The 16983-nt window shown below is 40.1% G+C and overlaps 1 protein-coding gene and 1 pseudogene across 1 annotated transcript; both read right to left on the bottom strand.

The window, feature by feature from the left end:
- Positions 1-2148: 2148 nt before the first annotated feature.
- Positions 2149-7521, bottom strand: LOC148139314 (putative G protein-coupled receptor 139; annotated as a pseudogene).
- A 5731-nt stretch (positions 7522-13252) lies between these two features.
- Positions 13253-16741, bottom strand: LOC148139313 (putative G protein-coupled receptor 139). Its single transcript, XM_087980838.1, has 2 exons — positions 16675-16741; positions 13253-14163 (listed from the first exon to the last, which is right to left on the bottom strand). The coding sequence occupies exons 1-2, from the start codon at positions 16739-16741 to the stop codon at positions 13253-13255; spliced, it is 978 nt and encodes a 325-aa protein (XP_087836964.1).
- Positions 16742-16983: the final 242 nt, after the last annotated feature.

Here is a 16983-nt window from a genome sequence, read left to right as displayed (position 1 = left end):
ATTATCTTCTGCTCCAACTCTATAACAATACACTATTCCAATTTTAAAAGTACACTTCTTCAAATTATATTCACTTACTTTCAAACCACACAGCGGCTGTCATCGTGGTATCTGCCTTCTTCTGGTTGAATATCTCCATGGGTCATCTTTGTTTTATTGCAAAAAGGTTTCATATCAAGCAGGTATATTTGATAGGCAGTGTTTTTGAAAGGCAGTCTTTCTCGTAGAATTATAGAGTCATAGAGATGTACAACATGGAAACAGAAACTTCAGTCCAACCCATCCATACGAACCAGGTATCCCAACCCAATCTAATCCCACCTGCCAGCACCCGACCCATATCCCTCCAAACCCTTCCTATTCATATACCTATCCAAGTATTAAATATTGCAATTGTTCCAGCCTCCACCACTTCTGCTGGCAGCTCATTCCATGCCCATACAACCCTCTATGTGCAAAAGTTGCCCCGTATGTCTCTTTTATATCTTTCCCCTCTCACCCTAAACCTATGCTCTCTAGTTCTGGACTCCCCCACCTTAGGGAAAAGACTTAACCTATTTACCCGATCCATGCCCCTCATAATTTAGTAAACCTCTATAAAAGGTCACCTTTCAGCCTCTGACGCTCCACGGAAACAGCTCCAGACTCTCCCCATAGCTCAAATCCTCCAACCCTGAGAACATCCTTGTAAATCTTTTCTGAACCCTTTCAAGGTTCACAACGTCCTCCTGATAGGAAGGAGAACAGAATTGCATGCAATATTCCAATAGTGGCCTAAACAATATCCTGTACAGCCGCAACATGACCTCCCATCTCCTGTACTCTGATCAATAAAGGAAAGCATACCAAATGCCTTCTTCACTATCCTATCTACATGCGAATCCACTTTCAAGGAGCTATGAGCCTGCACTCCAAGGTCTCTTTGTTCAGCAACACTCTCTAGGACCTTACCATAAAGTGTATAAGTCCTGCTAAGATTTGCTTTCCCAAAATGCAGCACCTCGCATTTATCTGAATTAAACTCCATCTGCCACTTCTCAGCCCATTGGCCCATCTGATCCTGTTGTAATCACCTTCAAAACCTCCAATTTTGGTGTCATTTGCAATCTTACTAACTGTACCTTTTATGCTCGCATCCAAATCATTTACCTAAATGGCAAAAAGCAGAGGACCCAGCACTGATCCCAGGGACTCCACTGGTCCCAAGCCTCGAGTATGAAAAACAACCCTCCACCACCACCCTCTGTCTTCTATCTTTGAGGCAGTTCTGTACTCAAATGGCTAGTTCTGTATATATTCCGTGAGATCTAACCTTGGTGAATTGCTGTTGCTCTGTCTGATTTTCATAATACCTGCTTTTTTAATACCTCCCGCATGAGATTGTCTCATTGGTTCGATGTTTGCAAAAATAATATATACAAACTCGATTGTGCGTTTGTATCCTGGGGCATATTTTACCCTGATTGGCTACATTCGAATTGTTGACCAAACAGCAACCAACTCAGGTGTCTATTTCACAGGCAAATATTTTCAATTTTCCTGCACACTCTGCGACTGCTAGTTCGTCATACACAAGGTGTTTGTAGGCTGTCAGTGTAAAACAGGCTCACTCTCTCTTAAAAAGTACAGTGCATACCTTCAAATTCATAACATGATCCAGATTATTTCTGTTTCAATTTTGAACTGTCCAATGATAACATAATTTGGAAACAAAACAGTTCACTTCTGGGTTAAAAGAATTGAAGGAAAGGTTATTGCAAATCAAAACTGAAATGTGATAGACAAAATGTGAGTGAACTCGTTTGAAATGCAGAACCAACACTAACGAGTTTTTAAATACAGTGCTACCAATCTGATGGAGTGCAATCTCCCTAATTCAGTTTTTCCTGTCGATTTCTTGGGAATTTTCCTTTATGTATGTGGATTCTACAATGATGTAGCATTCTTGAACAAAGTATTAATTACACTTATTTTAGGTGAATGTTCAACATCTTGTATCAACATTGTGGCAATCCAAAATAAAATAACATCCAACGAAGGTAAGCCTCCATTGCCGTTTCTATTTTGTTACAAACAGACATTTCTGAGAAGAATCAGTTGATGGGCATTTACTACTCAATAAAGATAACAGTTTTATGTGGTAATGTCTTACACATTGCCATCATTCATTTTAAAAGTGATGACTCTGTTAATTGACGTCAGTGGATACTTTACAGTGCTAACGAACTGTTCCCTGAACTTTGACTGAGTTACCCCATAAATAAACGTATTTGTGCTGCAACTCAGATTCAGCAACATGGATCTAATTCTTTCAAATAAGTGCAAACTGCCGTTGTAAGATCTGGGATCAATTGCTGCAATTCGATTATATAAGAAATTCATTATATAGGGTGGCCACAGCAGTATGAAGCTGCGAGATATGGCGAACAGTAAAAATCATTGACTTCCTTCTGCTCTTCATCTCAGGATCACAGTGGTTGTCTTCCATGTTCTGGCTCCTCAATTCTTTACGGATCCGATTTGCCACTAAAACGTATCTGACTGTCATAGCATTGAAGAGCAAAACTAACGTGAATGGGAGTAATGGTGTTAATATCTTATCAAGCCATTCAAAAACTATCCACCTGAGTTCAGTAAAATAGCTGGCCTTTACTTGACAAGACCAGTGTACATTGTCAATCACAATCATAGGTTCCTGTATAATGAAAATGTGAGCATTTTTAAGACAGAAAAAAGCGCAGGTTTCTGAAAGAATAACAGCTGCAGTTTTGACAGTACAATATTTCACTTTCAGTTTCTGGCAACAAATGGTCACAAACCAATCAGCAGAGAAAGTGACAGTGAACCAGACAGAAAAATCTGAACTCACATAAAGCAGAAAATGGATCACAATGCATGCAGGTGTGAGGTGCAGAAATGGTCCCTGGTAAAAGTAGTGACTCAGTTGATACAGCATGGTGTCAGCAATGATGAACATCAGATCCGCTGTTGCCATGGCTGCCAGGTAATGAGTGGTGCATCTGGAGAGGCAACATTTTCCTCGGGATAGAATTACAATTGCCAATGCATTAACTGTAAGAGGGATAAATAAAATTAGTTTATAATTTGTAGGTTGAACAATATTCCATTTGAGTCGAGATGGCAATAGGCTGGTTATGAAGAATATGAAATGTAAAACGAATTTTACTCCCAACTCCATCCCCTATTCAACAATGATCAATGAACAAAGGGAGTGGGCATGTGGTGTTAAACATGAAATATTGCAAAATGGGTGAGCAGGTGCAAGATGGTCAGTTCAGTACATCACTGTTGCAGGCAAATAAGATTGAATGGAGAGTTCTATTGACTAAACTGACATAATTCGGTTAATGGAGGCAGGAAATTACATGAGGATTGCAGCAAACTGTACATTTCCATTCTGTGTTCCCAAAACTGAACGAATCTATTCTTCCAGCCAAGGAGCTGTGGACTTATATGTTGTGAGGACACATTTTTAACATAGATGCAAGGCAAACTGCAATAGAATGATAACTATATTGCAAATACGTCAGACAGAATGATGTATTTGTCACGATTACATTACATTTTCCTGCCTTATGTGACAGACATGATCTTATAAAATGTTCCACAAGAATATGGAAACAGTGGCAGTCATGATAAGCGATCATATCCACACCTGATCAACAAGTGAACCACAATTTGGCGATTGAACTCATGAAGGACAGAGGATGACCATTCAGAAACTAAAACGTAGTCTAAGATAATTGAAACTATTGATGAATATCAAAATAACGAAACGGAGCTGGAAATTGATACTGCAGCTCAATAAAATCTGCCTTTAAAATGAGAGAAAATAGAGAATTCTATCGGGGTGAAAATATATATTTGAACGTGTTCTTGAAAATGTTCTGCTCTCTCTGTGTACACTACCAACCATCTTTTCACACTCTAAGCAACTAATAATCAGTTCAGTTCATAAAGACACAAACTATGGAAACAGATCCTTTAATCCAACTCATCCATGCTGAACAGATATCCTAAATTAATCTAGTACCATATGCCAGTATTCAACCCATAAACCTCTAAACTTCCTAAATATATACCCATCCAAGTGACTTTTAAATGTTGCAATTGTACCAGCCTCCACCACTTCCTCTGGCAGCTCATTACCTAGAAGCACCACCCTCGGCATGAAATTGTTGCCCCTTGGATCCATTTTAAATCTTTCCCCTTGTACCTTAAATTGATGTCCTCAAGTTTTGGTCTACTTTACCCTGGGGAAATGACCTTGACTACTCACCGTATCCATGTGCTCAGACTCTGAAACACCAGGTAAAGTAACCCCAGCCTGTTCACACTCACTCACTTCCTCAAACCCTCCAAACCCGGCTTTATTCTTGTAAATCTTTTCTTGACTTGCCCAAGTTTAAAAAGGTTATTTCTATAGAAAGGAGACCAGTACTGCAAGTCGTATTCTAAAAGTAGTTTAACTAAAGTTCTGTACAGTTGCAAGATGACCTCCCAATGCACTGATCCATTAGAACGCGTGTACCAATACAGTCGTCACTACCCTAACTACTATTGAATCTGTTCTCAAGGAAATATGAACCTGCACCCCAAGGTTGACAATATTTCAAAGGACTATGTCATTAAGTGTATAAGTCCTGCCCTGATTTGCCTTTCCTTGGTTTAGTATCTCACATTAGTTCAATTTCTGGAAACTACATTTCGAATCGTTAGTTATATTGAAGCATGGAAAAACGTACTTAGCACTGGTGATATGTAAGTGAACGGTTTTCATTGGTTTCCATTCATGTAACTCTCTGATGTTAGTACATATCTGCACATCTTCCTTTAAATCACTCTTTGAAAGAAAAACCTTAATTGTTCAACAAAATAAACAGGGGGTAAGATTTGTTAAAAACAAAATGGCTTCCTTACATTTCATCAAGTCCATGTAACCACCCACATCAGGTCATGTCAAAACCTACAACAATCCTGATAATGCATGTCCAATTATGGCAGTGCCGACTGACATTCAATGAACCCAATTCAACAATGGAAAATGCTTCGAGAAAAAAAAGCTCGTTGGCTTGGTATTCTACTGCATGGATTTATGCAACTTTAACATTTCGGCCAAAGGCAGGAAATGGCCAAGTGGCATTGTCACTGGACTATTCATTCTGAGACACTGGTAATCACTGGCAGATGGTGCAATTTGAATTCAAGGAAAACAAAAATCTGCAGTTAAGAGTCTAATATAGACTGTGAAACCATCATCGATTGTTGGAAAATATATCTGGTTCACTAAAGTCCTTTTGACAGAAAACTCCTGATCAACAGCAACCTGACTAACTCTTAAACTTCCCCTCATGGCCGTAAAAACTGGCCTATTCAGCGTTGCCCACAACTGATGAATGAATTTTTAAAAAGCTTACCAGGGATGCCAATAACAGCAATAGTGATGTAATATGCTTTATCAACAATAGGAAACAATTGCAGAATTTTGCCTATGACGTTTTTCCTGGGTGATGAATCCAAAACCTTTGAATTGAACCTAGTATTAATGTGTTCAGAAACTATTTTATATTCTTTTGGTTTCCAAAGGGAATGTTAAAGTTGCATTATTGTTACTTCTGATTTGGGAATATATTTACAACAGAGATATTGATTCCCTGTTGCATTCGCAATATTCAGTTCTGGGACTTCATATGAAAATACCGAAGAGAAGGTTCATAGTCTTAACGACCCAATAATAGGACAACTGCTGTGAGCAAAGTTTGCAGAAATCATCAAGTCATAGAGTTGTACAGTATAGAATTAGTCTATTTGGCCAAACTCGTCCCCGCCAACCAGACAACCCAATTTGTCCTCGTCCCATTTGCCAGCACTAGGCCGATACCGATCTAAACCTGTCAAAATCGTATACCCGTCCAAATGCCTTTTCAATAATATAATCCTACCAGCCTCCATCGCCTTGTTTGGCAGCTCATTCCAGAGTCGCATCAGCCCCTACATGAACAAGCTCAGTTCCATAAAACTATAGCACCTTCTGATTTCTGCCTGCACTTTTGCAGTTAAGGAAAATGGCATTGCTGGATCATGAAATTGCTTCCTGGTTAACATGCAAGTGACCTTCGCTCTATTGATATTTCCTCGACTTTCCTGATAACTTTCCAGGTACTTAATTCGGACATCACTCAGGCAGCCCTCTTCTAATCGGAAAAGATTGAGCCAATTAAAGTGATTTTTTTCTCAAATAATTCTATCCCATCAGGTTTTGGCCCGAGGCTTTTACCACAATCACTAATAACTGATTCAGTTTGTTCTCATAACAGCCTGCAAGTGGATTGTACTCTTAATCTGTAAAGACTCCCGATATAACATCTCAACCATGCCGATGTCTTATGCAAACCTAAGGGTTGGAGTCCAAAGTGAATAACGTTAAAGACTGAAACAAAAACAGAAGTGTGCAGCTTAATTTCTTTAAACAGAACTTTAATTGTAGTTTGTAGATTCTCATTGAGAATTCGCTGGGTATGTTGTTTTTGTTGGTAACTATATATGGTGGATGTTTGCAGATTCTGTACGCAGTATTTGACCGTCATTTCATGGACTAGTTTAATACCGTTCTCCTCACTGAGTTCACTGGAAGTCTAACCCACTTTTCTTAATCAGATGTACATAGTTCCCAATGGTCTCTGAGGTTCCAGTAATGCACCATCAGCAATCGCTCAAGTGCATAGAGCCCACATACATTTGATTAGCTTGCTTGTGGCAGGTCGAGTCAGTACTTAGGAAGGCAAACATAACGATGGTATTGATTTTGAGAAGAATTGAATATAAAAGCAGAGGTGTACTTCAGAGACACTATACAGCTCCGGTAAGACCACATTTGGAGTATTATGAACAGTTTTAAGCACGATATCTCAGAAAGGATGTAATTGCCCTAGTGCGTGTTCAGAGGTCGTTCACGTGAATAGGCTCAGGAATGAAAGGTTTATCGCGTGAGGAATGTTTGAGAACTCTGGGTCTGTATTCGCTGGAGTTTAGAAGGATAGGGGGTATCAATTGAAACATACAGAACACTGAATGACCTGGACAGAGTGGATGTTGGGAAGATGTTTCCATTGTTAGGAGAGACTAGGACTCGACACAGACTTTAGAGTAAAATCACAACCTTTTAGAATGGAGATAAAGCGAAACTTCTTCAGCCAGAGAGAGACGAATCTATGGAATTCATGGCCAGAAGGCTGAGGAGGCCAGGTCATTGGGTATATTTAAGACTGAGTTAGATAGGTTCTTGAGTATCAAAAGGATAAAGGATTATGAGGAGAAAGGGGGAGAATAGTGTTGATAAACTTATCAGCCATAATAGAATGGTGGAGCAGACTCGATGGACTGAATCACCTTCTCTGTATTATGGTACTATTGTCTAAATATCTCAGTCAGCAATCAATTCCCTCACTTCCTACTTGCTTGTGGCACACTTCTTAGTTTCTGACCTGTGCTGGTGGCCATTGTCCTTATATGACTAGTCCAGTCAATCTACGTACAATGGACCAGGCCAAACCCCTTCAAAACACTTCAAAAAAAGTAGCCTGGACTCTAACTTTGTTCGTTGTCTTAAGCAGGTGAAAAGTGGATATTCCAGGAGAGGTGCAGCTGGTCAAACCATCTGGTTTTAAGCAAAAAACACTTTCTTTAAAATATTAATGAAAGAAAAACAAACAAAAGAGAACAGAATACCATATAACTTAACCTTCCCAATGTCCCAGTTCAATGACGCTGCTCCGGATACTTGCAACAATCCCCATAAACAAAAGGTAAAATCAAACACAGGGTCTTACAGGAGAAAGAGAGAGAGATATCCCAGCATGGAACACCCTCTCCAATGTGGCTGTTTCTTGGACTGGCAGCCTCAAACTGAACTGACTGCTTTCAGGGAACAGCCAGACTGCTGAACCCAAACTAAACCAAACCAGAGCAAAGCATGAGCTGGGAGAACCAGTCACTCCCCTTTCATTGTACGTCTTTGTTTATTTTACTTGAAAGCCCTGTTTCGAGGCAGTATCTGTTAGCTATAGTCAAGTTGGCTCTAAAACCCATCCAAGTTAGAAATTTCAGAATTGCTATTTTTATGAACTGTCTGAAAACAAAACAAGGGCATCATAACCTTGTTAAAGGACAGGAGCATCACTGCTCTGACTGTGCAGGTACAGATAAGACCATTCTTGGAATTGGTAGTGTCGATCAGATGCTATTACAGGTTTCTTTACAAAAAGGAGCAACACTATTCAATTAATGAGCCTTTTAATCATGAAATTGCCGCATTTATATTGATGAGCTCATCTTTTATTGACTGGCTACAGGAGATAACAAAGTTAAGTGGTATAATCAGTGCAGTGCACAAAGAGGATATTCAACTCATCAAGTCTGCATAAACCCTTTGAACAATATCCCACCCAGTTCCATCCCCTCACCCTCTCCCATAACTCATATTTCCCATTGCTAATAGCCTATATGCACATCCCAGGACACGATAGGACAGGGAAGCATGGCCAATCCACCTAATCTGCACAGCTCCAGGAGGAAAATGGAGAAACTGCAGGAAACTCACGAGGAGAGGGAGTCCACAACACAGTCACATAAGGCTGGATTTAAACCCAGGTCCCTGACACTGTGAAGCAGAAGTACTAACCATGATCCACAGTATTCACTGACAATAATTATTTACTAAGGTTACTAGTGTGAAATGTCCCAAATCATTTCAGAACAATGCTGATCAATTGAATCAGAGGCTATTTATGCACTAGATTATGTTTCCAGTGAGCTCAACGCAGAGCACTATGTTTGAATCATTTTCTGATGGACGCAGATGCTACACACTGTGGAAGGAAGAGCCGTTAATCACTCAAAATCTCTGCTGGTGTTCAGATTGGTCATTCTTGTTTTAATACTTCAATGTTGTTTCCACCAGGACCATCTCTGACACCTCCCTCCCCTTCCTAGACCTCTCCATCTCCATTCACGAGGACCGATTCAACACTGACATCTTTTACAAACCCACAGACTCCCATAGCTACCTGGATTATACCTCATCCCACCCTACCTCCTACAAAAATGCTATTCCATATTCCCAATTCCTCTGCCTCTGCCGCATCAGCTCCCAGGAGGACCAGTTCCACCATAGAACATATCAAATTGCCTCCTTCTTTAAAGTCTGAAATTTCTCCCCGCAAGATGCACTCCAACATATCTCATCCATGTCCCGCACCTCCGCCCTCGAACCCCACCCCTACAACTGCAATAAGGACAGAAACCCCCTGTCCTCACCTTCCACCCCACCAACCTCCACATAAATCGCTTCATCCACTGAAATTTCTGCAAACAACAAATGGACCCCACCACCAGGGATATATTCCCCTCCAAACCCTATCCACTTTCCACAAAGATCGTTCACTCTACAACTACCTAGTCAGGTCCACACCCCTTTACAAGCCATCATCCCCTCCTGGCACCTTCCCCTGCCATTGCAGGAATTGCAAAACCTGCACCCACACCTCCCCACCTTACTTCCGACCAAGGCCCCAAAGGAGCCTTCCATATCCAAGTGCATTTCACCTGCACTTCCACACATGTCATTTATTTTATCTGTTGCTCCCAAATCGGTCTCCTCTACATTGGGGAGATTGGACGCATTCTCACATAGCACTTTAGAGAACATCTCCAGGACACCCACACCAATCAATCTCACCACACGTGGCCAAACATTTCAGCTCCGACTCCCACTCTGCCGAGGACATGCAAGTCCTGGGCCTCGTCCATCCCCATTCCGTCATCACCCAACACCTGGAGGAAGAATACCTTATCTTCCGCCTCAGAACACTTCAACCCCAGGGCATCAATGTGTACTTCACCAGTTTCCTCATCTCCCCTCCCCCGACCTTACCCCAGTTCCAACCTTCCAGCTCAGCACCACCCTTATGCCCTGTCCCACCTATCAATCTTCTGTCCACCTATCCACCTATTATGTTTACCCCCATCTCCTATTGCACTCTCAGCTACGTTCGCCCCAGCTCCAACCCCCTCCCATTTATGTCTCCACCCCCCGGAGGCTCACAGCCTCATTCCAGATGAAGGGTTCCAGCCGGAAACGTCAATTTTTCTGCTCCTTGGATGTTGCCTGACTTGATGTGCTTTTGCAGCAACACACTCTCAACACAGTCTTCCATTTGAGTCGAGATGACAAAAGGATAGACAGAAAAAATATGAAACTATAAAAAGAAACTTAATCCTGAGTCCATCCCACATTAAACTACGTCAAATGAACAAAAGGAGTGATGTTGAACACAAAGTTCTGCAACATGGCTGTGGAGGTGTAAAATGTTCCGTGGAATATGTTACTACTGATATAGAATTATATTGGACATGTTATATTGCAATAACTGACGTCATTCTGTTAACAGAACAAACACAAAATGTGAGGATTGTAGCAAACTATCCAGCACCCTTCGGTGTTCCCAGCAATTAACCAAGCTATTTTCTGAGCCAATGATCTATGAGCTTAAATGTTGGAGGGGCACATTTTAACACGGCCACAATGCAAGCTGACATAGAATGGCATCCACATTGCAAGCATGGTGCACGGGATCATGGCTTTGGCACCATTGCATCGCATAATCCAGCCTTACTATGCAGGCATATTCTTAAGCAAAGTTTTACAAGAATGTGGGAACAGCGGCAAGTGGACCTCGAGGTGAGATTGAACACATGAAGGACAGAGGATAACCATTGAGAAACTGAAGTGAGCTGTAAGATATATGAAATCTCCAATGACCACCAAGACAATCAAACGGTGCTGTCAATTGATCATGCAGTTCAACAAAGTCTGCCTTCCAAATAAGACAGTATGAAGAAATCTTTCATGCAAGTAAGTATATAATTGAATGTGTCATTGCAAATGGTTGCTCTCTGTGTGTGCACAACCAACTGTCTATTTGACAGTCCACATATCTAAGATTTGTTTTTAGTCAATTTGAGTCATAGAGATGTACAGCACAGAAAAAAAGACCCTTTGTTTCATCTCATCCATGCTGAGCCGATATCCTAGATTATTCTCGTCCCACATGCCAGCCTTTGTCCCATATCCCTGTAAACCCCTTCTTATTTATATAACCATCCAGTACAGTAAAAGACAAACGACACCAGTAAAAGCATGCAAGAAAGAGAGAACTCAAGAAGAAGTTCAGAAAGAGAGTGATACTGAAGATCGGAGAGGTTGGGAAATTGCAGTGAGAGAGAGAGGGAGAGAGAGAAAAAGAGAATACCTCAGGATTTGTCCCTGAAAAGCATTGTGTCATACATGAGGTTTTCCACTCCGTGATTCCCCACCCCGTGCCACATTCGAGCCATCTCTCCTCCATTTCTTTGTCTCCCACCGCACCCTACGCTCTCCCAGTCAAGCTCTATCCCTTTACCCATCCCCCTCTCTGAGCCCCACTTGTAGCCTTCCTGTCAACTCCCAGTGGCACACTCTCACACCCAGGAACAGGGACCTGTCTGCCATCCTCTGGCCTTGTCTAATAATCCCTCCCCTCAGTAGTGCCAACTTGCTATCCACCCCACAGACAGTTTGCATGCAACAGGAGTAATATCGGGAGATACAGTGCTAGGACGAAGGCAGATCCAGTCTTTCTGTTCATAAATTAGGAAGGCAACCTGATGTAATTGAAAATCAGGCTTATGTTTGGCCTAGCAGGAAACTTGAAAGAATGGTGTTCCCATGCATGTGCTGCCCTTGTCCTTCGAGATAGTAGATGCAGTGAGTTTAGAAGGTACTATCAGTAGAAATTTAGTGAGTGACTGCAGTGAATCCTATCGATTGTCCACACGGTTGCTCCTTGTGTTGTTTGCAACATTTGTAACATGCCATCCTGGTGCAGATAATATTCTGCTATCTATCCCGCCAGATCTATATCTAACATAGTGTTTTCTGTCACAGACCAATTCAGTTGAAAGTGAGGAGGTTCTGTATTCAGAAGTCTGTGTTATCAACATTCGTATACCGGAACTTCCAGCCTTGGAATAGGAGCCCAGTGAATATGTTGCAATTAAAGGGCACTGACCTCCAGGTGGATTCACCTGAACACGAGTAGTATCACGACTTGAAACAAAAAAAATACTGAACTGAAAGTGTTGTTGGAATATTAATCGTTAATTAATAGTTAGCGTGATAAAATTACATTGTGTGAAAATGTGCAAACCATTCTCCTGCCGATAGGCATTATTTCAGAGTTGTGCAAAACATGTTATCCAACTGCAAGAATATTAACACGAAAATTTAAGACCTGTAGCCTTCAGTTACAAATCAGAAAGGGTTATTTAATGCGAAGAATATTTAAGTTCAGTTGTGTGAATAATCAAAAGAAAGGCTAATAAACTCTGAAGAGTAGGAGTTGAAATTTACACTGAAGTCAGTTACAGGAGCTGCACAAATTGAAACTCTGTCATTTAAGTACTGCAAAGATTGGGAGTATGTTTTTGTCATGTGCTTTGAAAATTTTCAAGCTGTTTTATATGTGAACAGCACAGAAATTTTCTCATTATTTTCATTGCCATTAATAATATACATGCTCATTGCTAAAAACAAATGCGCAGAGTTGCACCCGTATCTTTCACTGAAATGCTACCACGTTAAATGAGAAATGAAATTAAGATGAAGTAGCAATCCAGATTTCAGTTTTGAACGTGAGGTGTCCAATAACAACATCATTTCGGATCATTAAAAAATCATTTCTGAAGTAAATGAAACGGGAGGAAATATTATTGTAAAGCAAAACTGGCGTGAGGCATTCAAAATGTGAGTGCTTTATTTGTATAATAACGCCAACATGAAAGAATGGACCACTGGCTAAATTTGGTGCCATCTATTTGATGGAATGCAAAATCCCTAATTCAGTTTTTCATGTTGATTTGTAAGGAGGTTTTTTTTTGTGTCTGTGGAAGTTGCAATAATCTAACTTTCGTGAGCAAATTATTCATTGCGCTAATTGCAGATGAAGGTTAAAAATATTGTCTTAATATTATGGCAATCCAAATTAAAACAACATCCAATGAAAGGGAAGCCGACACTGTTGCTCAAATTTACTCACAAACAAACGTTTTGGAGACAAATCAGATAGTGGATGTTTAATACTCGATGCTGCACTCACAAAAACAGTTGTATATGATATTGCCTCATAGATTACCATCAAATCATTCTCAAAGTAAAGATACTGTTCATTGGTGTTAGTGGGTATTTTAGAGCGCTAATGAACTGTTCCCTGAACCTCGACTGTGTTACTCCATAAATAAATGTATTTGTGCTGCAACTCAGATTCAGCAGCATTATTCCAATTCTTTCAAATATGCGCAAACTGTCATTGTAAGATCTGGGATCAATTGCTGCAAATTGATAATATAAGAAATTTATTACATATGGTGACCACAGCAGTATGAAGTTACTGGATATGGTGAACAGTAAAATCATTGACTTCCTTCTGCTCTCCATCTCAGGATCACTGCGCTTCTCTTCCGTGTTCTGACTTCTCAATCTTTTACGCATCTGATTCACTGCTAAAACGTATCTGACTGTCATACCATTGAAGAACAAAACTAAAATGAATGGGAGTAATGGTGTTAACACTTTATCAAACCAGTCAAAAACTATCCACCTGAGTTCAGTAAAGTAGCTGGCCTTCATTTGACAAGACCAATGTACATTGTCAACCACAGTCATAGGTTCCCGTGTAATGAAAATGGGAGCATTTTTTAGACAGGAAAGAGTGCAGGTTGTTGAAATTGTTACAGCTGCCATTTTCACGGTACAATATTTCAGTTTCAGTTTCCGACAACAAATGCTCACAAACCGATCAGCGGAGAAAGTGACAGTGAACCAGACAGAACAGTCTGAACTCACAAAAAGCAGGAAGTCAATCATAATGCATGCAGGTGTGAGGTGCAGAATTGATCCCTGGTAAAAGTAGTGATTCAGTTGATACAGTATAGCTTCGGTGAAGATGAACATCAGATCCGCTGTTGCCATGGCCACCATGTAATGAGTAGTACACCTTGACAGGCCGCATTTTCCTATGGAAATGATCCCAATTGCTAGTGCATTAACTGTAAAAGGGAGAACTGAAATTAGTTTAGAAATTGTAGATTGAACAATCTTCCATTTAGGTTGAAATGGCAATAAGGTGGTAAAGAAAAATATAAATTGTGAAAAAATATTAATTCCAATTCCATTCCACAATAATCTCAAATGAACAAAGGGAGTGGGTGTGTGCTGTTGAACATGAAGTACTGTAGAGTGGCGTGAGGATGTTAAATATTCAGTTATACATGTTGAATACAGAAATAGACTGAATATTTCAGTTGGCTTAACTGACATAATTCTGCAAATAAAAGCAAAAATTAAATGAGAAATGTAGCAAACTACATTTCCTTTCCATGTGCCCAAACGAAAACAATGAAGTTTTCTTCTAGCCAAGAAGGAATGAACTTATATGTTGTCAGGACAAATTTTAACATGGTCACAAGGCAAACTGATGAGTCCATTACAAATATGTCACCAGAATCGTGGATTTGACACTGTTACGTTACATAATCCTGAATTACAAGTCAGGCATATTCTTATGAAATGTTTTACAAGAAGATGGGGACCCCGCATCCATGATAAGAGTTCAAAGTTTGTGATAAAGGATCATGTGCAGATCCTAGCAACAACTGGACCTCAACTTGAGGATTGAAAACATGAAGGATAACCATTGAGAAGCTGACATGTTGCAAAAGAAATGAAAACATTGATGAATACCCAGATGACCAAACACAGTTGTCAATTGATTCTGCAGTTCAACAATGTCTGCCTTGAAAATAAAGAAAATAAATTGTTATCGGGGAGAAAGCATATTTTTGAACTTATTGTTGAAAACGGTTTTCTTGCCTGTGCACGCAACCAGCTGTCTATTCTACACTCTAAGCACCGAACAATCTCTTTCAGTCACTTAGAAACGTAAAGATAAACAGCATGATTGTTCCAACGCATCCATGATGAACAGATATCCTAAATTAATCGAGCCCCAAATTCCAGTATTTGTCCCATATCATTCTAAACCTTCCGAAACAAATGCTCACCAAATGCATTTTAAATGTTGTGCTTGTACCAGCTTCCTCTGTAGCTCATTCATTACATGCGCCACAAACAGCATGAAAACGTTGCCTCTTGCGTCCCTTTTAAATCTTTCCCCTCTTACCTTAAATTACTGGCCCTCTAGTTTTTGACTCTCTTCCACTGGGGAAAAGACCTTGACTATTCACCTGATCCATGACGCTGAGATTTGACACTCCAGGACCTACCGATTCAGTGTTGCCATATAGCTCAAACCATCTCAACCCATATATGCACTTGTAAGTGTTTCCTTCATTTTTCCAAGTTTATAACATCTTTCCCATATAGCAAGGAGTAGCTTGCTATAACTGCAAGTAGTATTGCAAAAGTGGTGTAGTCAATATTCTGTACTATGATGTCTCAAATCCTTTTTCTCAATGCACTGACCTATTAGAACTCCATGTAACCAACGACTTCTTGACTATCCTATCCACCAGCGACTCTGTTTTCAAAGAAACATAAACCTGCAGCCCAAGGACTCATTGTTCGGCTACACTCCCCAGGGCCATACCATTAAATGTAAAAGTTCTGCCCTGATTTGCCTTTCCAAACTTAACATCTCACATTACCCAAATTTCTGGAAATGGCATTTCTAATCATGAATTATGCTGAAGATTTGAAAAAGATACTCAGTACTGCCAATATATTGGTTAAGTTTTCATTGCTTTCCATTCGTGGATTTAGGAAACATCAATGCTTCTTGCTCCAAACTATTCTTTGAATGAAAAACCTTAGTTGTTCACCAAAATTAATAGAGGATTCGATTTTTAAAACTAAAAACGGCTTCCTTGCATCTCTTCAAATCAATGTTAACAAACGCATCAAGTCAAGTTATTACTTACAACAATACAAATAATGCATGTCCGATTGAGGCAGTTCCCAATGACACATGGTGAATCCAATTGTACAGTGGCAAATTGTTTGAGCAAATAATAAGCACGGTGGCATGGTATTCCACAGCACAAACTTATGCGACTTTACAATTTCTGCTAAAGGCAGGCAATGGTCCCGTGGCATTATCACTGGAGCATTAATCCAGAGAGTCAGGAGTGTGGTGCTGGAAAAGCACAGCAGGTCAGGCAGAATCCGAGGAGCAGGAAAATGGACGTTTTGGGCAAAAGCCCTTCATCAGTAATATTAATCCAGAGACCCTGGTAATGTATTGGTGACCCCAGTTTGAATCCATGTGGCAGATGGTGAAATTTGAATTCAATGAAAACTAAACATCTGCAATTAAGAGTCCAATGATGAATGCGAATCCATTGTCGATTGTTGGAAAAATATATCTGGTTCAATAATGTCCTTCAGAGACTGAAATATCTACCCTCATCTGATCTGTGTGAAACGTGCCTCCAGATCCACAGCAAATTGACTGACTCATAAACTTTCTCACTTGTCCATAAATTCTGGCCTATCCAGCGATGTCACAATCCTATGAATGATTTTGTATAAGCTAAACTTACCAGGGACGCCAATGACAGCAATAGTGATGTAATATACTTTATCAACAATAATAAACAATTGCAGCATTTTCCATCTGATGGTTCGGATCGTGGGTAGTGAAGCCAAAAGATTTAAATCGAACATAGTATTACTGTGTTCAGAAATTGTTATATACTCTTTCGGATTCTCAAGTGAATATTGATGCTGTATCATTGTTATTTCTGATTTGACTGAGAAAATATATTACCACAAAGATATTAATCCCTATTGCTTTCGAATTGTTCAGTTCTGTGACATCATAGGAAAACACCAAAGAGAAGGCTTATTAC

The sequence above is a fragment of the Chiloscyllium plagiosum genome, unplaced genomic scaffold, assembly GCF_037043375.1.
Source record: "Chiloscyllium plagiosum isolate Xiang-an unplaced genomic scaffold, Cpla_swu_hap1 HiC_scaffold_38, whole genome shotgun sequence".
In the NCBI taxonomy this organism is placed as follows: domain Eukaryota; kingdom Metazoa; phylum Chordata; class Chondrichthyes; order Orectolobiformes; family Hemiscylliidae; genus Chiloscyllium; species Chiloscyllium plagiosum.
Note: the sequence above shows the minus strand (reverse complement) of the source record. Positions and strands in the feature narration are given on the sequence as shown.